Source organism: Neofelis nebulosa, chromosome X, assembly GCF_028018385.1.
Source record: "Neofelis nebulosa isolate mNeoNeb1 chromosome X, mNeoNeb1.pri, whole genome shotgun sequence".
Taxonomy (NCBI): Eukaryota; Metazoa; Chordata; class Mammalia; order Carnivora; family Felidae; genus Neofelis; species Neofelis nebulosa.
Window position 1 is genome coordinate 20,873,074 of NC_080800.1, and position 25,325 is coordinate 20,898,398.

Below are 25,325 nucleotides of genomic sequence, written 5' to 3' on the forward strand. Positions count from 1 at the left end.
TACCTTCAGAAAGTTAAATTGCCAGTAGGGTGATTTTTAGAAGTTAAGGACTTGGTCTATTTATTTCAGTGTGTCCACGTCCTTTTTTGTGTTTCTTTCCTCAGAGTTTTCCTCGAGTGAGTGTAGGGCATATGCTTGGAGCCACTTCATCGCTGCAGTGCGTGGCAGTTCGGTAGGAGGGAGGCCTTAGTGAGTCTGGGTGGCCTCTGCCCGCACCCCTCCCCGCATCCCTCTCTGTGCCGCTCCTGGCGTGTACCTCCCACCCTGCTGATGGGCCCCCTGTTGTGTGGAGCAAGCTGCTCACCCCTGAAGGAGAGGCAGCATCCCTGCCCGACGGGGACAGTGCTCATTTGGTTTATTACCCGATGTTTCCCAGTGTTTGCATCTGTGATACTCTGTTTTGTCTTCACAAATCTCTTAAAAATGTTGGGTGATTCCTTCAGGGTAGTGTTGTTTTTTTTTTTTTTTAAACCTGTTTTAGGTCCTGGATTCTTCAGAAAATCAGATGAAAGCTGTGGACCTTTTACCAAGAAGATGAGCATACGTGTACACACACCCCCACCCACCCACCCCCCACATACGCGCGCGTGCACACACACACACACACACACACACACACACACACACACACGGCTTTGCATACAATCCAGTAATTGAGCTTATTTTTAGTTAGATGATGTAATAAGACATTCTTATTAGAATATGGGATTGAAGACTATCTCAGTTAATCACAGATGTCTTAATTATAGTTGTTTTCCTTTTTCAGCAAATGGCTGTTGATCTGTTGTATCTGTTCTCTTTCAGAGCTCTTGAATCCGCCAGTGAGTTGGTGTAAAGTTGAGGCAGTGGCCTTGAAACCAGACCTGGTGAATGTGATTAAAGATGTTGGTCCTCCTCCAGTTGTGGTCATGTCTTTCAGCATGAAGACAATGCAGAATGCAAAGACACATCAGAATGAGGTAAAGAAGTAGGGCATATTTTTGTACCCATGTCTTAGATGCAATACTTGCCTGAACTTGTACAGCTATTCTGTAAGGGAAACTTGTTCTTTCTGGAGGAGAAAGTACTAATGCAGTACCAGACTCCATTTTGGAGAATGTGTTGAATGTGTTGGGTGCTGGAGGTGTTCTTTAAAGATTTAAATTACTGGACTTATTTTTATTTTTTGTTTTTTGAATATTTTATTTTGGAGAACTTTAAGTGGACTTGGAATAATATAATGAACTCTCATATACCAGTTACTCATATTCAGTGGTTAGCAAGATTTTTGTCAGACTTGTTTCCCCCCACCTTTAATTCTTGTTGAAGTATTTTATTTTTTAATTCATTTTTAAATAAATTTTTAAACATTTTTTTAAGTTTATTTATTTTGAGAGAGTGTGTGTGCAAGTGAGCATGGGGTAGGGGCAGAGAGAGAGAGAGAGAGAGAGAGAGAGAGAGAGAGAGAATCCCAAGTAGGCTCTGGGCTGTCAGCACAGAACCTGATATGGGGCTTGAACTCATGAACCGTGAGATCGTGACCTGAGCTGGGGTTGGGTGCTTAACTGACTGAACCACCCAGTTGCCTGTCAATCTCTTTTAAATGGGAGCAGCTCCCTCCCATCCTCTTTTTTCAGTGACATTGACTTTAAATAAGTCATTCTTCGTTGTCTCATACAATGTCGTATTTTCTATGTATGTTTGCTTCCTGGTGTCATTGGACAGTTTCTTTTATACCAGGGGTTGATCAAGTATGGCCTGCGAACACATCCAGCACACCACCTGTTTTTGTAAAAAAAAAAAAAAAAAAAAAAAAAAAAAAAAAGTCATTGGAAGACATCATGTCTATTCATTTATGTATTATCTACAGTTGCTGTTTGACTACAGTGGCAGAGTTAGTGGTCACGATAGAGGCCATGTGTCCTGAGAGTGTAAAATATTTGGTATCTGGCCCGTTACGGAACAAGTGTGCTGGCCCCTGCTAGCTAGTGCTAAAGCATGGATTCAATTCAGTTTTGACTTTTTGGGTCAGTATACTTTATAGGTGGTATGATGTATTTCATATTGCATTATATATCAGCAGATGTATTAGGTCTGGCTAAAACCACTATTAGTGGGGTTATGATTGATTAGTGGGTTCCAGTTTTCATCTAAAGGCATTTTTTTTTTTTATACAGAGAGAGGGAGTATAAGTAGGGGGAGAGGGGCAGAGAGAGAGAATCTTTTTTTAAAATTTTTTAAATGTTTATTTGGGGGAGAGTGCACAGGTATGAATGGGGGAGGGACACAGAGAGAAAGGGGGACAGAATCTGAAGCCTGCTCTGTGCTGACAGCAGAGAGCCCCATGTGGGGCTCGAACTCATGAACTGCAAGATCATGACCTGAGCCGAAGTTGAATGCTCAACTGACTGAGCCACCCAGGCGTCTCTAGAGAGAGAATCCACTCAGTGTGGAGCCCATTGTGGGACTGGATCCCATGATCCGGGGATCATGACCTGAGCCAAAATCAAGAGTTGGATGCTGAACCAACTGAGCCACCCAGGCGCCCCCTAAAGGAGGGTTTTTTTTTTTTTTTTTTTAAACATTGGTGCTATTAATGTTTTGGTCTGACTAACTGATTGTTGTGACAGCTCTTCTGTGCATTGTGTGACGTTTAGCAGTATCCTTGGCCTATACCTGATGCCTCTACCTGACCCCTTCCCCCTAGTGGTGACAACCAAAAGGCCTCTGCACCTCTCCAAATATCTCCTGGGGGTGGGGAGAAAACTTGTTCCCTTTTGAGAACCACTGATTTAATGCCCCCCCTTTTATTTACCTGAATTAGTTGTTTCATTAGTTGTAAAGCAGTTTTCTAATTTCTGTCATCATTTCCATGTTTGTTAGTTATATATGTTAAATATTAGAACGTTTATTAGTTGAATTTTTCTATAAAATTAACTTTTCCTCGTTAACCAGCACTATTCGGTTATGCTGCAGTAGTTTGTACAGGAAAGATGAGGGAAATGTGTACTTCTTTCTCTTGCATTGCCAATTTTTTGAGTAGGAAGTTGGAGGCCTCCATTATATGTATTGTTGACTAGTGATTTATTTTTGTTGTAAATTATATTTTGCTTCCTCTTTTATGGAATATTATGAACTCATGAGTTTTATATTTACACATGGTGGTTCAGTGTCTTGCAGTCATTGTTATTTTCGATGCTTAAACTTGTCTTTGGTCAGTGGGAGTGTCTTATGTCTGCTTCTAAATCCTTTTGACTTTGAGGGGGATTTTTTTTAACAGTAGCCTTTTGGCATTAATTTTGCTCTGAATTCTTTTAGTATGTGGTTTGATCTTTTAATAATAGTTAATATAGTAGATGGCCATAGTTAAGTGTGTGAGAAAGGTTTGATTTGTTCAAAAAAATAGTATCCATTCTCTAGCATCTGGAGTGAGATTTCTCAGTACCATTTCATAATAAGGGAAGTAGGGCTTCATAGAGAAATGGCTGATTCAGGAAAATGCTGGGAATGTCTAGCTATACTAGAAAGCAAGGATGATATTTAAATCTACTGAAGCTGTGTCAGAAGCGTTCAGCAGGAGTCAACCTGAAGAGTTTCCTGCTGGCCACAGATGGGACGTTGTGAACATGGACAAGGATGGGTCCAGCACACTGAAACGTGTGAGTTCACAATGCTACTGTAAGCACTTGCAACCCAGCACCGGTCACCTCTGAAGGCATCTAGGGAACCAAGTCACTAGTTCGAAAACTGGTCAATAACGGGATTGAATCTAGCATTTATCTTGATTTTTTTGAATTCATATTGTACCTCAGCTAACTAAGTAATTGGTGAAGTGGTTTCTCTTCATAGAAGGTTTCCAGCTAAGAAATGATAAAGGAAAAATGGAATATTTCCATTTTGCAATCCCTAATGAAATAACGAATCTAGGCAATGATCACTAAAAGGGAGATAACCAGACATGACGTGCCTTTGCCATCTGATAGAAGGCATCAGTAGCACCTCTAACATACTCATACCAAAACATTGAATGCGATTTTGACCAAGCCTTTAGATCTAAATGTGAATTCACCAGCAGTACAGAAACAGAGGAATGTGTTAAATGGCATTATTGTGATACAAGCCATAGAGTTGATACTGTAGAGCACTCTACAGGGTGAATGACCCAGCTTCTTCAACAGATGAATTGCTGGGAAATAAAAGGTAGGGAGGGATTGTACCTGTAGTTCTATATATTGACCAATTACAGAGTATGGGCTTACTTGGTAAATAAAATTGAGATTGTTGGGAAAACATGAACATTTGAATCTTGCATGAATATTTAGTGATTTTAAGGAATTGCTATTAATTGTATTAGTTGTAATTTTATTACGTTTTTAAAACCTTTTGGGGCACCTGGGTGGCTCATTCACTTGAGTTTCTAAATCTTGATTTTGGCTCAGATCATGATCTCACGTTTTGGGGGTTCAAACCCCACGTTGGGCTCGGAGCTGGCAGCGTGGAGACAGCTTGGCATTCTCTCCCCCTTTCTGTCTGCCACTCTCCCATATGTGCTGTGTATACATGCGTTGTCTCTCAAAAATAAACATTAAAAAAACCTTACCTTTTATTTTTTTTAATGTTCATTCATTTTTGATAGAGTGTGAGCTTGGGAGGGGGATAGAGAGAAGGACACACAGAATCTGAAGCAGGCTCCAGGCCCGACACAGGGCTTGAACCCACAAACCATGAATCACAAGCTGAGCCAAAGTCGGACGCTTAACCGACTGAGCCACCCAGGTGTCCCCAAACTTCTTATCTTTTAAAGTAGTGGTTCTTGGGGCACCTGGGTGGCTCATTTGGTTGAGCATCTGACTCTTGATTTTGGCTAGGTCATGATCCCAGGGTTGTGGGATTGAGCCCTGCCTCGAGCTCTGCGTTGACCATGGAGCCTGCTTAAGATTCTCTGTCTCTGTCTCTTTCTCTCTCTCAAATAAAAAAAAGAAAAATAAAGTAGGGGATCTCAAAGGGGTGAGATTTTGCCCTTTAGGGGACATTTGGCCATGTCTGGAGATAGTTTTGGTTGTCACAACTCAGAGGTGGAGGGCGGTGCTGTTGGCAGCCAGGATACTGCTGAACATTCCACAGTGAACAGAACAGCCCCAGTAACAAAGAATTATTTGGCCAAAAATGTCCATAGCGCTGAGGGTGAGAAACCATGTTTTAGAGATACATGCTGCAGTATTTCTGGGTAAAGTGATAAGTCTGACTTCAAAATAATCTGGGTTGAGGCAGGAAGTGGATAGGGATATTGATGAGTTGATAATTGAAGGTGGATGATGGGTATATGAAAGTTGATGTTGCTTTATTTTTTCTCATAGTAAATATGAATGAATGAATGAATGGGAGAGATCTTCTGCAGCCCTGAGTAAAGTTGATGGCCTCCTGAGGGTTTAGATTAGATGGTTAATAAAGTTGTTCACTCAGCAAATGTTTCCAAACCATGAGCTAGTGTGATGGAATACTTGTGATTCTTCCAGATAGTGGAAGAGACAGATATTAGCTCGATAGCAGAAATAGATGTAAAACTTACAAAGGATAGATGTGCTCTGGCAAGCATATGATAAAGGAAGCTGCCCTAGCCTGAGAGGCCAGGAAGGTGTCATTGGTCAGAGAAGCTTCTTGGGATGCTCTGAGGATCAAGCCCTGTGGGAGAATGAAGGCAGCAAGACTGGGCAGTGGGAGAAATCTGAGTTGCACTTATGACAAAGGTCTCAGCCAATCCCAGGGAGCTCTGGGGTGGGGATGACCCTCCAGAGTTACTCTGAATTGTGGTAAGAGGTTTGGGCCTTCATTAGCATCCCTCCTCTCCGATGCGTTAGGTAGTGGATGCAGGCTGCTTCCAAGAGACTCCTCTGTGAGTTGTCAGCCTCCAGCCCTCTCAGCAGTTGGGAGAATGAGGGCCCTTGTCCTAAAGAGGACTTCTGGGTGACACACCACAGCATCCACTCCAGAAGTCTTTTCTAAAGGAGTAGGGATGGACCTTGAGTACTGGTGGGTGAGTAGGAGTTCACTAGGCACAGAGAATGGGTTTTTTCCCCCCAGGGGCAGCATGCTTTCTCCAGCACGGTGCCGTGGGAAGCCATTATTGGTGCCAGCACAGCAGCAGGGAGACCACTGAGGGAAGCTATTACATGAGTACGTTGATACAATACATTAAAATCTGGATATGAAAATGCAAAAAAAAAATAGAAAAGACAAGTCTTCTAATAACCCCAGCCCTCAGCGACAACCACTCGTAACAGTTTTGTGTATTTCTTTTCTGCCTTCTTTCTCTGCATATTTTAGTAAAAAGCTAGGATTTTAGTGTACATGTGATTTGATTTTCTGCTTTTTTCTAGAGTTTTTCCTATGTCTATGCTGTTTCTAATCAGAATCGCAGTCCTTGCCATTTATGAAAAACTTAGAAAGTAAACGTTTTTTTAAATCTCTACGCCCATTATAGGGCTTGAACTCAGGACTCTGATATCAAGAGTTGCCTGCCAGAAAGTACAGATTTTAAAAAGAAAATGAAGAATACCCACAATGTCTCTTCTTAGTTTTGTCCATTGTTGACATCATCCAGATTATTTGTTACACATATCTATAGCTTGCTTTTTGACAGCATGAGTCTTTAAACATCACTTACCTGTTTCCTTTGAGATCCCTGGCCTGGGGTTCCGGAGCCCTGAGCTCCAGTTCTAGGTCAGATGTTAATAGTTGTTAATCTCCCGCCTTACCCCTTCCCTCCTCTCCCCTTCTGTTTTTCTCTGTGTTTTATTTGTTTAAATACTTCTGTAATAAAAAATTAAAATATGGACTAAAATATGTATCTTTTAATATTCTTGGTGGTTTTGGTGAGAATGCAGAATGCATAGTAGGTGTCTGATAAGTGATCTTTTTCCCTCCTTTATTTACAGATTATTGCTGTGGCAGCTTTGGTCCATCACAGCTTTGAGTTAGACAAAGCACCCCCACAGCCTCCCTTTCAGTCACACTTCTGTGGTATGTATTTTTTTTAGCTGGTCTACTAATGGCTTGATTTTAATTTTTCTTATTTTTTCTCCAGCTGTTGGATCAGTAACTCTTTTTTTGATGTTTTCAAGAGTAGTTAGTGCATATTGTTAAACTTTTTTTTTTTTGGTCAGCTGTGGACACTGAGTTTTATTGGCTTGGTGGCTCCTATTCAGCTAGTTTATTTTGTTTGAGGGGAAGTTGGGAGGCAGTTTGACATCTCTTTTCTATTCCTGTGGTTATTCTGTTGGGGCATTCTAGTTTTTTTTTATTGGGTCAAAATTGTGCTATCACTATTTCCTTTTCATGATGTCATTGTAAAAGCCCATCATAGAAGCCTGAGCAAAGTGTTCTGTGTGGTGAGGCAATATGCCAAGGCATAAATGAGTGTCTACCTATTTGGGAGGAGTTCTAGAAATATCACATTGGAATTGGGTTGTGCTATGCATAAAATTCAGTTGGTGAAAATTTCACACAGAAATCTGCATGCCTTGAGTCAGTCTCCAAGGAGGATTCTGACCTATTCGATGTTGAAAGCTTGGCCAGGTAAATAACTATTTTTTTTTTTTCAGTAAACAAGAAAGGGGCATAACACTATTGATCTGTCATGCTTCCTGAAATCTTTTCTAGGCTAGAACCAGCAGTTAACTGGGATAGCATTGCCTGTCTGGTTTTGTGGGTATTAGGAAAGTGGGACTAGGAAAGCAAGCAGAGAAGGAAGTATCATGTGTTATTATTGTGAAGTTTCCCCTCTTTAAGTGGGGTGAAATACACAGAAAAACATGACAGTGAGGATATCGTGGAAAGTACATGGAAGAGAGCAGTCATTAGCTCATTTCAGTGTGTATTTATTCACCTGTTGTGTATGCCATGGTGTGAACAGCTGTTTTGAGTGACAAAGAACTTATAGTGAGGGCAGCTTTGGTCATCTTTATTTTTCTAAATTTGAGAAGGTTGGAGTTCCTTCATTGTACACTGGTTAAGGCTTTGGTGGTGGTGGGAACCTTCCCCCTTAGGGAAGTTAAACATCCTCCATTCTGCCTCAGATGGAGGGAAGATGTTTCATCAAAGTAGTTTTAACAGTTAATAGGAGCTTAGAGTTCTGTGCGTGGTTTTTCCTTTTTTTAGATGTAATCTTTTAAACTTTTTAAACATTGAGGTATAATTGACATGTAACATTTTAGTTTCAGGTGTTTAGCATAACAATTCGATAATTGTATGTATCATGAAATGATCACAATAAGACTAGTCAACATCTGTCATCATAGTTTGAAAATGGTTTTTCTTGTGATAAGAACTTTTAAGATTTACTTCCTTAGCAACTTTGAAACATGCAGTACAGTATTAACTAAAGTCACCATGCTGTACATTACATTTCGGTGACTTACTTATAACTGAAATTTGCACCTTTTGACTGTCTTCACCCAATTCCTGTGGGTCCCCTGCCCCGTCGCATCCTGCCCCACGACATCTGGCAACCATAAGTCTCTTATCTGTATCTAAGATCTCATTTTGCTTTTGTTTTTTTTTTAGATTGCACATATAAGTGAGATCATGCAGTATTTACTTTTCTGTCTGACTTACTTTGCTTAGCATAATATCCCTCATGGTCTTTCCGTGTTGTCACAAATGGCAAGGGTTCCTTATTTTTTTAAATTTTAGAGAGAGAGCAAGCATGTGCAAGCAGGAAAGAGGGGCAGAGGGGGAAAGAGAATCTTTTTTTTTTTTTTTTTTTTTTTTTTAAATTTTTTTTTTCAACGTTTTTTATTTATTTTTGGGACAGAGAGAGACAGAGCATGAACGGGGGAGGGGCAGAGAGAGAGGGAGACACAGAATCGGAAACAGGCTCCAGGCTCCGAGCCATCAGCCCAGAGCCTGACGCGGGGCTCGAACTCACGGACCGCGAGATCGTGACCTGGCTGAAGTCGGACGCTTAACCGACTGCGCCACCCAGGCGCCCCGGGAAAGAGAATCTTAAGCAGGCTCCATACTGGTCTCCAACAGGGGACTCAGTCCCATGACCCTGGGATCATGACCTGAGCTGAAATGAGTCAGATGCTCAACCCACTGAGCCACCGAGGTGCCCCATGATTTCCTTATTTTTTTTTAATGGCCGACTAATATTCCATTGTATAAATATGCCACTTCTGTTTGTTCATTCATTAATTGATGGGCACTTAGGTTGCTTCCATTTCCTGGCCCTTGTAAATCATGTTGCAGTGACCATGGGGGCACAGAGTTAGTGATTTCATGTTCTTCAGACAAATACCCAGAAGTAGAATACCTAGATCATATGGAAATTCTATTTTTAAGTTTTTGCGGAACCTCTTTTCTGTTTTCCATAGTGGCTGCACCAGTTTTACATTCCCACTAGCAGTATGTATACAAGGGTTCCCTTTACTCCACATCCTAGCCAACACTTGTTGTTTCTTGTCTTTTTTATTTTTAAGTAGGTTCCGTGCCCAAGGTGGAGCTTGAACTCATGACCCCGAGGTCAAAAGTCACGTGCTCTACCAACTCATCCAGCCAGGCACCCTTCTTGTCCTTTTGATGATAGCAATTCTGACAGGTGTGAAGTGATATCCCAGTGTAGTTTTGGTGTCCATTTCCTTGATGACTGTGATGTTGACCAGTTTTTCATGTACCTGTTGGCTATCCGTATGTCTTCTTTGGAAGAATGTCTGTTCACAGCCTTTGCCCGTTTTTTTTAAGTAGGCTCCATTCCCAATGTAGGGCTTGAACTCAAGAGTTCATGCCAGCCATTGCCTAGCCTTTGCCCATTTTTATTTTTTCATTAAAAAAATTTTTTTGGGGGGCACCTGGGTGGCTCAGTCGGTTAAGCAGCTGACTTCGGCTCAGGTCCTGATCTCGTGGTCCGTGAGTTCGAGCCCCGCGTCGGGCTCTGTGCCGATGGCTCAGAGCCTGGAGCCTGTTTCCGATTCTCTGTCTCCTGCTCTCTCTGCCCCTCCCCTGTTCATGCTCTATCTCTCTCTGTCTCAAAAATAAATAAAGGTTAAAAAAATAAAATTAAAAAAAAAATAGAAAGGGCTCTGATAAGAGACAATGACAATAACTAAAAAAATAAATAAAAAACTAATAAAACTAGTAACTCCGGGAATAACTAATAATTGGAATCCTTCTGAAATTCCTAGAGGGAGTGACATAGACCTGAAAGTTTAGTAGAAGTTAAGTGAAGAGGGAGAAAATTACTTTAAGAAAAAAAAAAATTTTTTTTAATGTTTATTTATATTTGAGAGAGTGAAAGAGAGAAAAGAGAGAGTGGGGCAGAGAGCGAGGAAGACAGAACCTGAAGCAGGCTCCAGGCTCCAAGCTGTCAGCACAGAACCACCAAAGTGGTGGGTTCGTCAACCCACGAACCACCAAAGTCAGATGCTTAAACGACTGAGCCACCCAGGCGCCCCTGCCCATTTTTAATTGGATTGTTTGGGGTTGCTCTTGGGTTCTATAAGTTCTTGTTGTATTTTGAATATTGATCTCTTCTCAGATAAATTATTTGCAAATACTTTCTCCCATTTGTTAGGTTGCCTTTTCATTTTGTTGATGGTTTCCTTGGCTGTGCAAGAGCTTTTTGTTTTGATGTAGTACCACTTGATTCTTTTTGCTTTTGATACCTTTGCTTTTGGTGTCAAATCCAAAAAATCATCGCCAAGACCAGTGTTAGAGAGCTTACTGCCTATGTTTTCTTCTAAGAGTTTTATGGATTCAAGCCCTTACGTTCAAGTCTTTAAGGCATTTTCAGTTGGCTTTTGTGTGTGGTGTTTTGTTGTCCAGTTTCATTTTTTTGCATGTGGCTGTCTGGTTTTCACATCACCACATAGTAAAGAGACTGTCCTTTTCCCATTGTATATTCTTAACTCCTTGTCATACTGACCATATATACATGCATTAATTTCTGAGCTCTCTGTTCTGTTCCTTTGATCTGGATGTCTGTTTTTATGCCAATACCATACTGTTGGCATGACTACATCTTTGTAGTGTAGTTTGAAATTACTAGCATGATGCCTCCTGCTTTGTTCTTCTTTCCCAAGATTGCTTTGGCTATTTGGGGTCTTTTGTGGTTCCATAATGAATTTTAGGATTGTTTAGGCTTTTCTTTTGAGGTCCAACAACATGACCATTGGAAATACTTGAATCTCTCAGTTCTTTAGAGATTAGGGGGTATTTGTTTATATTTAAAACAGTTTCCATTTAGAAACATGCAGCATATGTGTACTTGAAATTGGACTAAGATGGTGATGGAATCTTTTTTCCTTCTTACAGTTATATCTAAACCAAAGGACTGTATTTTTCCATATGCTTTCAAAGAAGACATTAAGAAAAAGGTAAAGAACTCATTATTTATTCCTTTTAAATTTGAAGCATCTATTTAGGAAAAGAAAAGGAGGATGGTGTAGATTAGCATAAATAGGCTATTTTGTATGTTAATTTATTAGGTCTGTTCTTGCTAGTTTGGACTGACATGAATCCATTCAAAATGTATTAGAAATATAAAATAGAAACATTATTGAATGTTTTACCACCTGAAAATAACGTGATTCTGTACCCTAGTAGTAGACACTTAGGCTCAAGTCCTCCTTCAGATAGCTTCAGGGGAGGCCTTTCTGAAATGCACAATCATGTGATTACTGTTTTGGGAAACTGTTGGGAAGAGTACTCACCCCACTCCCCAGTTTGAAGAAAGCCGAGTGTAGTTGGGTATGAAAAGGGACATGTATTGGAAAGGTCGATACGTGCTGGCTGGAATTGGTAGGGATCTCTCAACTCCCAGGATACTCCATGAAGTTTTCATGGGTCCTTAATAAAATAGGAAGTGGGGAAAAAGGAGTATAATGTAGTGAGCTTGTCACAAGGGTAAATGTATTCATATAAATAATTTGTTTTCTGGAGACTATGTGGAATGCTTGCATTCACAGATGTGTGTGTTGGTTTTTTTTTTTTTTTTTAATGTTTTCACTTGACAAAATTAAAAGTTAGCAACCTTGTCAGGTTCCACTTACTTTAAGTTGGCTTGAGAAGTCCAGTAGTCTGGAGGTGCTGTTGGATCAGGCTATTATTTATGAAGTGCCCTGAAGTACCTATCCAAGTAAAATGACTTAGGAAAATTCCTTTTGAGTCAAACTGATACTTTGTAGCCGAACTAGTTACAGCAAACACATAGCTATCAACTTCCATTTTAGGAGAGTCTTAATAAGAGCGGATCTTTTGAATACCTGATTTATATTCAGTAATCCAAGTGGAAGCCTTTTGTGTGAAGATAGGTTTTATTTATACTTAATGACACTTATAATTCTTAAATGTATGCTAGTTTTCATTCTAGTTTCTTATTTATAGTTTCTTACACCACTCTTGCAGATTAGTTTATACAATCCTTGGGATTTCTTTATGTGGTAAATACACAAACAGCAGTCTATCAGGGATTATATAGGAAAGTAAGTAATGTTTTTGTTAGGTGCTCTGATTCATATGCTTGTGTGATATGTCGAGATACACAAGTGTGTCGCTGTGGAGGGACATATCTGCCCTTCATAGTGCTTAGCATTTAAAATTTGGCTTTATTTACTTCACACACTGTATGTTAGCCAATTTGACAATAGATTATATTAAAAATAAAATGAAAGAAGTTTAAACAGAAGTTTTAAAAATCCCACATAAAATTTTCTCTATTTACTCACTTATTACTAGGATGAGCTTCTCAGAGACTTTGGGCAGTTGTTACTGTGAAACCTAGAATAAGCAATTTCATTGCTTCTTTTAGTTTTGAAATGGATAGTTTCTTTTAATGCTAAGAAATCTAGTCCTGCTTGAACAGGGAGCCAAAGTATAGTACTTACAAGTAAAGAGTAAGTGACCAGTATGTTTTTATCTAACAGAATGTGAAGGTTGAGATCGCTGCAACGGAAAGAACGTTGCTAGGTTTTTTCCTCGCCAAAGTTCACAAAATTGATCCTGATGTCATTGTGGTGAGTAGGTGTCTCGTCGTGCTGTTGGGGACTCTTCATTCCTTAGTTCTCAGTACTTGTTGAACAGCAGAGAATCTTTTTTTTTAATTGAGGTAAAAACTGGTATATAACATTATGTAAGTTTCAGGTTTGTAGTAGTATAACTCTACGTCTGTATATAGTACAAAATGTTGACCGCCTAAAGCATAGTTACTGTCCATCACTGTACAGTTGATTCCCTTCGCTCTTTGGCCCACCCCCCAAACCCCTTGCCCTCTGATAATTAGAAGTCTGTTCTCTGCATCAGTGAGTTTGTTTTTGTATTGGTTGTTTGTTTGCTTTTTTAGATTTCACTTAGCATAATACCTTCAGGGTCCCTTCGGGTTGTTGGAAAAGGCACACTTTCATTCTTCTTTAAGGCTCAGTATATTCCTGTGTGTGTGTGTGTGTGTGTGTGTATGTGTACCATATCCTCTTTATCCATTCATTCACTGATGGACGGTTTGTTTTCATATGTTGGCTGTTATAAATAATGCTGCACTGAACATAGGGTTGGATATATCTTTCCGAATTAGTGTTTTTACATTCAAATAAATACCCAAAGTGGAATAGGTGGATCATATTGTAGATGTGTTCTTAATTTTTTGATTTCTGTAGTGGCTGCAACAATTCACATTCCCACCAACAGTGCAAGAGAGTTCCCTTTTCTCCATGTCCTCTCCAATGCTTGTTATTTCTTGTCCTTTTGATAACAGACATTCTCACAGGTGTTAAGGTAGTTTTAATTTGCATTTCCCTGATAATTAGTGACACTGAACATCTTTTCATGTGCCTGTTAGGTATCTGTGTCTTCTTTGGGAAAATGTCTGTTCAGGTTCTCTGCCCATTTTTAACGTTTTTTTTTTTTTTATTTTATTTTTTGAAAGTCAGAGAGAGGGCATGAGCAAGGGGGGGGGTGGAGACACAGAATTCAAAGCAAGCTCCCTGAGAGCCCAGTGTGGAGCTCGAACCCACGATCGTGGGATCATGACCTGAGCCGAAGTCAGACGCTCAACCGACTGAGCTACCCAAGCTCCCCTCTGCCTATTTTTAAATGGTTTTTTTTTTTTATTGTTGATTTGTATGAGTTCTTTATATATTTTTTTGAATCTTCAGAGTGAAATAACCGTATGGACTGGTGGGAATTGCTGTATTTTCCGCTAACAGAAAGGGGAAAAAAGAGCCAGCCCACTATGAAATAGTTCTTTTCCTCTAATAGAATAGCAACTCATGAGTTATTGTTGATGTTTAGGATATTCCGTTTATTTCCAGCCTATATAAGTAAGTAAACTTACCTATAAGTAAGTAAACTTGTGTTGTTAACTGTTGGTTCCTATACATTTTTGGATTAGTGGCCCAGCTGTATATTGGTCATAGGAGTTAATTCCCTCGATTTGGTGTCAGTCTCCAAAGTGTTTATATTTCATTTTCATGAGCTCAGTGCCTCTCTCTATTTTTTAAGATTTTATTTTTAAGTAATCTCTACACCCAACGTGGGACTTGAACTTACAACCCCAAGATCAAGAGTCACAAATTCTTCCAACTGAGCTGCCCGGTACCCCGAGCTCAGTGACTCTGTATGACCTATTCCTTTGAGAGCTCAGGGCTAGGAATTTTTTTTTCCCCTTGGTAACTGAGTATGTTTCCACTAAATAGGAAGAGGTAATAGTTCATTGAGTTATGTTTGCCCCAGTTTTTAAGAGTCACAAAGCAACATTTTGCTTTATGTTTCCTCTGGCTTTAGTTTGTAGGCTCTTTGATGTGATTTCTTCTCCTGCCCACCACCCAGTTAACGGATCAAATTATGCTGTGATTTTGATGGTTTTGGAGAAAAGTAGGAATGTAAATGCATGTATTTGAAGTGTGATAATGGTAATTTAGTTACATTGAAGCCTTGCAAAACAATGTGTGGTATATATTTGTCCACATTCATTTTTGCTCTGGGATATCTATCTTGACCGTGGTGTGGCCAAAGTACCTAGAGCCTGAAGTTTGTTATCAGGTATCTCTGCATACGTCCCTTACAGCATTCCCTTACACTACTCTAGGACCCATCTTGAAAACACCAGGAAGATTCTGTCCACAGTGCCCTATTGTGGCATTCCGGCTCAGAACTAGGTCCTCACCCAGTCTCCCCTGGTAGTCTCTCTTGGGCCCCAAGGAGATGTCGTGGTGCCTAGGATAGGTGGCCTGGCTTAGCATGTTAGAGCCAAGCCAAGTCTGTGTGTGAGGAATCCAAACTGATGTAAGAGAGAATCCTGACATGGGTTTGAGTCCCTAATCCCAGGCATGATAATTTGGAAATGAGACTTCCTTGTGTCCTTGGGTCTCTTAATTTAATAGACAAAACTGCCATAAGTATATAGTGGTATACATCTTTAAGTAAAATTAATAACAAGTAAATCAGTTTATTGATCTGATTTATTTTAAACTGTGTCTAGTTTTTTTTTTAATTTTTTTTTCAACGTTTTTTATTTATTTTTGGGACAGAGAGAGACAGAGCATGAACGGGGGAGGGGCAGAGAGAGAGAGGGAGACACAGAATCGGAAACAGGCTCCAGGCTCCGAGCCATCAGCCCAGAGCCCGACGCGGGGCTCGAACTCACGGACCGCGAAATCGTGACCTGGCTGAAGTCGGACGCTTAACCGACTGCGCCACCCAGGCGCCCCAAACTGTGTCTAGTTTTTTAATAAACATGGGCATTGAACCATATTATTCACACAATGGAAATTATCATTATAGACATGGAAAATTTGGTTGCATTTTTCAGGTAATTTCTACCTGGTATGGTTTGCTTCCTTGAACTGTTGAGTGCTATTATATATTTTGTTGCATATTGATTAAGAGTCTAAATCAGTAGTGTTTGAACTCAGTTCTTCAAGAAGCAAGTAGCTGCAGTTCCTGAGTTTTCGAAGAGTCTGTGTGAACTATCACACAACACAGGCAGGTTCTCTGTTTTTAAGGAATTAAAATGGAATTATTTGAACACAGCTTTTACTGATCACAAAAAAGTGTGGGACATAAAAATTTGCATTTGCTTTTGAGACTGTGAGGCATGAGCTGCAAATTAAAAGACATCATATGAACCTTGCATCAATTAGGATGAAATAAAGTTTATTCCAGCAATCTGCTTAGCTTTGTTAATGTCAAGGCTAATGAATGCTGCTGATGAATAAATTCCTGAAGAAGAAAGGACCCCAATCGGAGGTAAGCTCATGATGCCTTCAATTAGAGATGAGAAAAAGAAAGGGCAAAGAAATTCTATGCGTATGAAGATAAATCTTCTCATTTGCGTTTGTTACAATGTTATTGGCTGCCTTCTTTTTCTGACTAGGGTCATAATATTTATGGATTTGAACTGGAAGTGCTCCTGCAGAGAATTAACGTGTGCAAAGTTCCTCACTGGTCCAAGATAGGTCGACTGAAGCGATCTAACATGCCAAAGCTAGGGGTAATAATAATTTTCAAAATCTTACTTCTTGACTTGGCTTCTTTACGTGGAATAGCTGCCTGGGAACACACTGGGCTTCTTTGACTAAGAATTGGTTGTCTTGTGATAGGACATTTGGCACTGAACATCTTTTCCTTTGAATGTAGCATTTTATTGGTATAAGCCACTGGTAGTTTTTAAAATCAGCTATTAGAATCTAGAGACAGCACATACATGTTACCTCCACTCCGTCATTACCAAAGCTGTAGCCCTTCGAGCAGAGATCAGCGAGTGTTCTCATTCAGTACAGAGAGGGCAGGGAAGAGTGGGAGGGAGCTGATGTTGAACGTATGAGAAGGCTGTGGGCTAAGTGCCTTCTGCGTTAGTTGCCTGTCACAGCAACTCCAGTTTGACTGTACTTCTCACAGGGGTAACAGAACTTGTTCAAGATCATAGGGCTAGGGTGGGAAAGAACTGAGATTTTGAGCCAGGCCTGTCTTGACTCTTTTGAAGTCTATGTATTTTTCATTCTACCTACTTGTTTTGGTGGTTTTTGTATGAAGCCACCTTCGTTTCCCAAGCCTCATAGTGCTTAACGTCTTGTTTCACTTAAAGCTCGTAAGGAAAAATGGGCATGTTGCCTCATCAGAGAACTTAGGAATCTGTATGTTTTATAATGCTCTCCAGAGGATTCTGCTAACGCAGATTGGAGTTGGGGCCCGTGCTGTTGCTTCTGTTCCTATTCATATCTTTAAGGTGATAGAGAGTTATTAACCTTCACCCCAGCCCTTGATTTACTATTTCCTTACCCCTTCATGGTTTTCTTTGTATGGCATCTTCTCTGTGAGGTCTCCCACGGCTACCCTATTTAAGATGCAGCCCCCCCTAAATTGCCATATTCCTCACGTGTTCTACTTTTTCTCTTATCCATATGCTTATTACCTCCTAAAGCTGTATAGCTTCTTGATTTTGATGTTTATTTGTTGTCATCTATTTCAGATGAGATTAGGAATCTTTCATTTTTTTTTTTAAACGTTTATGTATTTTTGAGACAGAGACAGAGCATGAATGGGGGAGGGTCAGAGAGAGGGAGACACAGAATCTGAAACAGGCTCCAGGCTCTGAGCTGTCAGCATAGAGCCTGACGCGGGGCTCGAACCCACGGACCGCGAGATCATGACCTGAGCCGAAGTCGGCCGCTTAACCGACTGAGCCACCCAGGCGTCCCGGGAATCTTTCATTTTTTTTTAATGTTTTTATTTATTTTTGAGAGACACAGCATGAGCGGGGTGGGCGCAGAGAGAGAGGGCGACAGAGGATCCAAAGTGGGCTCCGCACTGACAGCAGCGAGCCGGACGTCAACTGACTGAGCCACCCAGGCGTCCTAGGAATCTTTTCTCTTTGGCTCAGTGCTATCTCCCTGGTGCCTAGAACAGTGTCAGCCTCTATAGTGAACGTTCAGAAATACTTGAGTGACGGCTGACGGGGTGGGCAAATAGGAGATTGAGAGTTTCCTCATTGTAATTGTGGACTAGCTTCGAAGTCAGTTGGAATAGAATGTTCCCAGTGTCTGCTCATCCATGGCATTTGCTTTTTGTCCTTCCCCTGTAGGGCAGGAGTGGACTTGGTGAAAGAAATGCTACCTGTGGCCGAATGATCTGTGATGTGGAAATTTCGGCAAAGGAATTAATTCGTTGTAAAAGCTACCATTTGTCTGAACTTGTTCAACAGATTCTGAAATCTGAAAGGGTTGTGATCCCAGTGGAAAATGTACGAAATATGTACAGGTATGCTCCTGGATGCTTCGGAATTTGTCTGCCTTGAAATGAGCGATAGCAAGAGGCCAGCATCACCGTGAGACTGGAGGGACAGGAGAGTGTGGTGTTCTGGAGGGGAACTGCCTCCGTGTCAGTACTAGCATCTCTGTGACTTTAATAATTTGAAATATTTTGCCTCTTGAATTATTCTCAGTTTATCAGTTTACCTCCATCTCCCTCACCCATCCTAATCTCATCTAGGTGTTTCCCAAGAGCGGTTTGGAAATTGATGTGATATTTAGGTTTCCACCCTTAATTCATTAATTCAGAAGTTAGTATAAATCTTTTAGAAATAGAAAAACTGAGACATCATGAAGTTACGTGGAGATGCTCCTTGGTTATTTCTTTTTTCCATCTTTATTGAAGTAGAATTGACAAATAGAAATTGTATATATTTAATGTGTACAAATTAATGTTTTTTTTTTTTAATTTTTTTTTTCAACGTTTTTTTATTTATTTTTGGGACAGAGAGAGACAGAGCATGAACGGGGGAGGGGCAGAGAGAGAGGGAGACACAGAATCGGAAACAGGCTCCAGGCTCCGAGCCATCAGCCCAGAGCCCGACGCGGGGCTCGAACTCACGGACCGCGAGATCGTGACCTGGCTGAAGTCGGACGCTTAACCGACTGCGCCACCCAGGCGCCCCAAAATTAATGTTTTATAAATGTATACATTGGGAAATAATTACCATAGTCAAGCTGATTAACATATCTGTCACCTCACATGGTTACTGTTTATTTCTTTTCTTTTTTGTGTGGTTACAACACTGTAGATGTACCCTGTCAGCAAATTTCTTTTTTTTTAATATAAATATTTTTTTCAATATATGAAATTTATTGTCAAATTGGTTTCCATACAACACCCAGTGCTCATCCCAAAAGGTGCCCTCCTCAATACCTGTCAGCAAATTTCAAGTACACAATGCGGTATGGTTAACTGTAGTCACATTGCTGTACATTAGACCTTCTGAACTCATTCATTTTGTACAACTGAACCTTTGTGCTTCTTTCCTAAATAAGATTTCTTCTACTCCTCTTGCCACTTCTCAATGTTTTCTTCCCATGCCTCCCAAGTCCTTGGACTGCTTCTCTTTCTGACTACACTCCCTCTAGGTGAGCTTGTGGAGTCTCAGCACTTCACTAGTATGTGGGTGCTGATACCTCCTGCTTTGGAATCTTCACCTTCAGCCTCTCCTCTCCCTTGAATTCCGGACTCCTGTATACACCTGCATGTTCTCCCTGATGTCTAATATGAACCTCCACCCTAACTTGTTCAGAAGCTCAACTCCTGATATTTTCCCCTAGGCTCCTCTTGGAGTTTTTCCCTAAGAGTGACACCTCCTAATTTTCCAGTACTGCTGGAAACCTCCAAAGTTCTCTTCAGCCCAAAACCTTTGAGGCTCCCATGGGTCCCTCTTTCTGATAGATATCCCATGTTTGAGCCATCACAAAATCCTGTCAGCTCTGTCTTCAGAATAGATCTAGATCTGACCCCTTCTTTTCCCCTCCATTGAACCTATCCTGGTCCAAGCTACCCTCCCCTTTCCCTGAATTAATGAGTCTTATGTCAGCTTCTTCTTTGGTGTCTTTGATTTTGCCCTTGACCCTTTGCTGTCTGTTTTCAACCCAGGAACCAGGGGTATCTTGCTAAAGTTAAGTCAGATACTGCACTCTGCTCAAAATCTTCCGGTGACTTTCTCTTTCATTTAGAGTAAAAACCAAAGTTCTTACTGTGACTTACAAGGTCCTATACAGTGTGTGTCTCTGCCTTTTACTCTGTCCTTCTGACCTTTTGAATGTGCCGTTCTCCTCAGACATCCGTCCGCAAGGATTGCCCCCTTACCTCTTCAAACAGTTCTTTAGTCCAAGTCACCTCTTTCCTGGTCCCCTAACTAAATAAAATTACATTCTCTGCTCCTGACACTTAATATTTCCTTTGCTTCTTAATCTTTTCTCCTTAACACTGAACATTATATAACAAACCTTTTATATGTATTTTAACTTTTACTCTATCTCCCCCCTTGAAGACCTAAGCCCCATGAGGATGGGTATTTTTGTCTTCTGGTTACAGCCAGAATCTATTTGCCTGGCACGTAGTCGGCGTGTAATACCTACTTACTAGATGGATTGAATATATCGATTTGGGTAGTTTCCAGGTTGTAGTTAATGCATAACTTTACTTTGTGTTTATGGGATTTTTTTGTGTGTGTTTTGGAGAAGGGCATTGGGATCAGTGACATGAGTGAATTCGTAGTTTCATACTAACCTTATTTTAAATTGTCTCCAAAGCCAAGGTGCCACTGCTCTGAAGTTAATCATACCAATTTTTTTTGTAATATTTTATGAAGTCCTGATTATAGTCATTGTTTCTTTTAATTACTTGATTCTGTTTCATTCTTACTTTTCTGTACAGTGAATCTTCTCATCTGTTGTACCTGTTGGAACACACCTGGAAAGATGCCAGGTTCATTTTGCAGATCATGTGTGAGCTAAATGTTCTTCCATTAGCATTGCAGATCACTAACATCGCCGGGAACATTATGGTAAATTTAACTTAGAAAGGGGGAAAAAGCATTTCCTGTTGGATTCAATGTTTGCTTGGGGTAGTTGTTATATGATAATGAGCCTAAATGCATGCTTATAAAATGAGTAACTTGTACTCTGAAAGCTGGGCTTCTTTTGTAAAATGAACTGGCTGTGAGAAGGGGAGGAAAACCAGGTGCAGACTATGTTGAAATTTGGGTGAACATAAGGATCATCTCTAACATCTGGATGTGTGTGATTTGCGGAACGGTCTATTTGGCAGTAAAGAAATAGCCCAAGTTGCCAGTATTTTAAGCTTTCTTTGTCTCTTTTTAACTATAGTGCTTAAAGAAAACGTTAGGATTAATTCTGTACCTTCTTATTTTTAAAGCAGCTCTTATTAGGAAGAATGATTGTGGAAGAGGTGCCATGATTAAATTTACCACCTCAAAGTTGGTTTTGTTATTTGTTAGGGTTTTGAGCTCAAATTTAAAACATTCTCTTTCATAGTCTAGGACCCTGATGGGCGGACGATCCGAACGTAATGAGTTCTTGTTGCTTCATGCATTTTATGAAAACAACTATATTGTGCCTGACAAGCAGATTTTCAGAAAGCCTCAGCAAAAACTGGTGGGTCCACAATTGCATAGGGTTTTGCTTTTTTTTTTTTTTTTTTTTTTTTAAGTCCTCTCCCCTTTTATTACTTAGGTGGCTTTTATCACGGTGATAACTTGTGCTTCCAAAATAATGAATCCTCTGTATACTCTCGAAACCATGTCAGATTTGTTCCTTTGTGTTTCGGTGGTGATTTCCTTCTTTACTTTTTTTCCTGTGTAGATAAAAATTTTATGTGAAATATGAACTACTTTGAGGATAGCATTAAGCCTCTTTGATGGATGACCATACAAGGAAGGTATTGCGCCACCCTAGCTGTATCCAAAGTTAGATACCAGTTAAACCTTTTATTTCCTTAAATGCACGAGCCTTTATTTTTGGTTGCTTTGTTGCAGCTTTATGTGCTAGCAGGATCAGGTCACCACAGTCAGTTTTCTGAAGTGGCCTCCTTGACATTGAAACTAAAACTTAGCTACTGTTTTGTTAGCACTGATAGCAATTTGACTCAAAAGGGGAATTTAATGTTAAGATGGTTCACCTTCCTGGATTTGCTTTGTGCACATCAAAATTGGTATAAAGAATATTAACTTACAGGTGTTTGACTTCTGTTGAGGTATTGAATATTGATTGGTTATTAATAAGCTACCTGGAATGAATTTTCCGTCTACAGACACACTCATTTTAAGGTGTCCCAATTAGAATAATGACTATATCTGTATGAAATAGTTTATATTTCTGCATCATGATTGTTAGAGTGATGAGTTTAAGCAGACTCTTCTACCTTAGATTTTACGGAATATGAAGTGTTGTATTTTTAGTATCCACTGATTTAAAAATAGAAGGTTCTATGAATTCAGAAACATTTTCAAGTAAAATTTGCATATTTATTAACTCAGGGCTACAATGTTTTGGCAACTCCCACGCTTGGCCTTTGTTTGGGTTTGTGAGCATGTTACAGTAACTGTTGTTCCACAGAGGTGGGACCACTAGCTAAAAGTGAAGGTTGTTTGTTAGAACTGTGTACTGTGGGTGGAGAAGGGGGAATCATAAAACTTCTTAATTAGTTAATTAGTTGCTGGCTGCTGAAGTTGTCATTCCATTTGACATTAGGGAGATGAAGATGAAGACATCGATGGAGATGCCAATAAATACAAGAAAGGACGTAAGAAAGCAGCTTATGCCGGAGGCTTGGTACTGGACCCTAAAGCTGGTAAGGCTGTGCGGCAGGTTGCTTTGCCCCTGGTGTTAAGGAATTTTTAATGCAGACCTGGGCTTGAGAAGCTAGAAGACCTGAATTGTATTTTCTAGGTTAGCAAATAGGTCTTGTAATGACCTTATTTTGTTTTAGGTTCTTTTGAAAATCTCGTTTGCCGGTCACCTGACCTGAATTAACATGAATATTTTTTATTTGTTGCGTTCCAAGAAAGCTTTGTGTATGGACGCTGAAGTTTAAGTTTTGTGTAATGTTTGCATATCATGAGATAGTCTGTTTTAAAAAATTTTTTTTTGACCGTTTAAGGATGTAAACACTATTGTTGACCCATGAGTGGTACACAAAGAAGGGGTAGGCTCAGTTGGGTCTGCACAGAGTTTGCTAGCCCCTAGTCCAGTATGGAGCCCTTTGCCTTCTGGTGGGAGCACCTGTGGTTTCTCCCATCTGCTCTGGAGGGCTGGCTCTGCCTCTGCCTGAGCTGCCAGGACCCATTAGGCTGGACGGCAGAGTTAAAGGGAGTACGGACAGTAACCACCACATTGAACTTTAACAGCAGAGTAACTAGTTCTTATTGTCATTAATGGCAAAGAAGATGTTTGGTGGTATGCAGAGCTAGACGGGGTCTTTTTGTTTTTAACCGTCAACTATTTTTAAGTGTACAGTTAAGTAGTGTTAAGTGTATTTACATCGTTGTATGGGAATAATGTGAATTTTATCAAGTAACTTGAACTCTGAGTAGGAGACAATTTTGACAAAAGTGATTTTATTATTGGGGCACCTGGGTGGCTGTGTCAGTTAAGCTTCCAAGTGTTGACCTCGGCTTGGGTCGTGATCTCACGGTTTGTGGGTTCTAGCCCCGCGTCGGGCCCTGTGTTGTTAGGCTACTTGGGATTCTCTCTCATTCCCTCTCTGCCCTTCCCCTGCTTGTGCGTGCTTGTTCTCTCTCCCTCTCTCTCTCAAATAAGCTTTTTTAAAAAAAATGATTTTTATTAGTTGTATTGAAAAAGATCTGTAGTCCTTTGGTGTTAGATAGATCTAGGCTTAAATTCTATCTGTGTGATCTTGGGCTCCCTCTTGAACCTCTGTCAGCCTTGTTTTCCTCTTCTGTAAAATAGAGGTCGGAGAAATATAGACCCTTGACATTAATACAACACTGTATGTTAACTACACCAGAATTTTTTTAAATGTTTGTTTATTTTTGAGAGAGAGAACGCAAGCGGGGAAGGGCAGAGAGAGAGGGACCGAAGATCTGAAGTGGGCTCTGCGCTGTCAGCAGCGTTGAATGTGGGGCTGAAACTCACAAACTGTGAGGTCATGACCTGGGCTGAAGTCTGCTGCTCAACGGACTGAGCCACCCAGGTGCTCCCAGAATTTTATTTTTGACTACATTAGAATTAAACTTTTTTTAATGTTTATTTTTTGAGAAAGAGCCAGAGTGTGAGTGGGGGAGGGGCAGAGAGAGAGGAGACAGAATGTGAAGCAGGCTCCAGGGTCTGAGCTGTCCGCATGGAGCCCGTTTTGCGGCCTGAACCCACAAACTACGAGATCGTGACCTGAGCTGAAGTCAGACCCTTAACTGACTGAGCCACCCAGGCACCCCTTCACTACACTAGAATTCAAAAAAAAAATCTCCCACACAGGGATTTAAGGAATAAAATCATTATTTATTTTTTGCATATAATTTATTGTCAAGTTAGCTAACATACAGTGTATACAGTGTGCTCTTGGCTTCAGGAGTAGATTCCTCTGATTCATCACTTACATACAACACCCAGTGCTCTTCCCAGTAAGTGCCCTCCTCGCTGTACGTCACCCATAAAATGATTGTTTGGCATAGTGCTTGACAGAGTATGCTATCAATATGTTTGCTGTTGGTTTTATTTTTTTAATACTGGACATTTATTTTGATTCAGTTTCTTCTTAAGGTGAAGATAACTCTTTGTAAATGTCCTAGAGAAATATAGTAGCTTTCTGTTCACCCTTTGCAAGTGAAAAGGGTGGATCGTTCCACTGCTGACATTTATATACGTCTCTTGTCTGATTTTAACACCATTTGTGTACAGGTGAGTGGGCTTCCCATTTTATTCTTATGACGGTAAAATATGTATATATACACACACACACACCAGTGAGTAGTTATATCTATATATATATGTGTGTGTGTGTGTGTGTGTATATATATGTGTATACACATATTACATATGTGTATTACATATGTATATGTGTATACACATATATATATATACATGGATCACTAAATATTTTGGGGGCAGAGGTGGTAGGGTAGGTGGGAGGGAATGCTTACTTGAAGGAGAATTTTACAACATTTTTTTGAAATGGATATGACGCCTATCTAAAGTAACTGATATGAGAAGGTGTTTGCCCATCATAATGGTGTACTTTGGGGCTGCTGTGGAAAGGTTCATTGTAGCTGGTTTCAAGGTAAGACAGGATCTCTTTTTTCCTCTTTGGTGACCTGAGTTTTCACTCTAATACAAGTTGTTTTTATGGAGTGATAGTTGAGTACTTTTTTCTATTGGTGTAACTCACAGCTTTCAATGTTATATTGTATTTAATATACATACTACATTCTGTAGTTCTTCTAATGTTATGTTTTGACACATCTGCTTTTTTGTAACCCCCCTTCCCCCACCTCCTTTTTTCTTAAAGGCTTTTTGTAACATGACTTTTTTATTGCAGGTTTATATGATAAGTTTATT

At 40.2% G+C, this 25,325-nt stretch overlaps 1 protein-coding gene and 1 non-coding gene across 3 annotated transcripts in view; both read left to right on the forward strand.

Annotated features, from left to right (window-relative positions):
* The window catches only part of POLA1 (DNA polymerase alpha 1, catalytic subunit), a 306,942-nt gene that overhangs the window by 28,274 nt on the left and 253,343 nt on the right, over nucleotides 1-25,325 (forward strand). For both annotated transcript variants that reach the window (XM_058713648.1, XM_058713647.1), the window contains exons 15-24: nucleotides 805-959; nucleotides 6,915-6,999; nucleotides 11,290-11,351; nucleotides 12,900-12,989; nucleotides 16,343-16,459; nucleotides 18,050-18,225; nucleotides 20,668-20,797; nucleotides 21,288-21,407; nucleotides 22,503-22,602; nucleotides 25,306-25,325. The exon at nucleotides 25,306-25,325 is cut by the window's right edge and continues 105 nt beyond it. In XM_058713648.1, the coding sequence (XP_058569631.1) occupies nucleotides 805-959; nucleotides 6,915-6,999; nucleotides 11,290-11,351; nucleotides 12,900-12,989; nucleotides 16,343-16,459; nucleotides 18,050-18,225; nucleotides 20,668-20,797; nucleotides 21,288-21,407; nucleotides 22,503-22,602; nucleotides 25,306-25,325 (1,055 nt within the window). The remainder of the gene's footprint in view (nucleotides 1-804; nucleotides 960-6,914; nucleotides 7,000-11,289; nucleotides 11,352-12,899; nucleotides 12,990-16,342; nucleotides 16,460-18,049; nucleotides 18,226-20,667; nucleotides 20,798-21,287; nucleotides 21,408-22,502; nucleotides 22,603-25,305) is intronic.
* On the forward strand, nucleotides 24,498-24,627 carry LOC131503331 (small Cajal body-specific RNA 24). Its single transcript, XR_009257421.1, has one exon. It is a non-coding gene; the product is annotated as a small Cajal body-specific RNA 24 (non-coding RNA).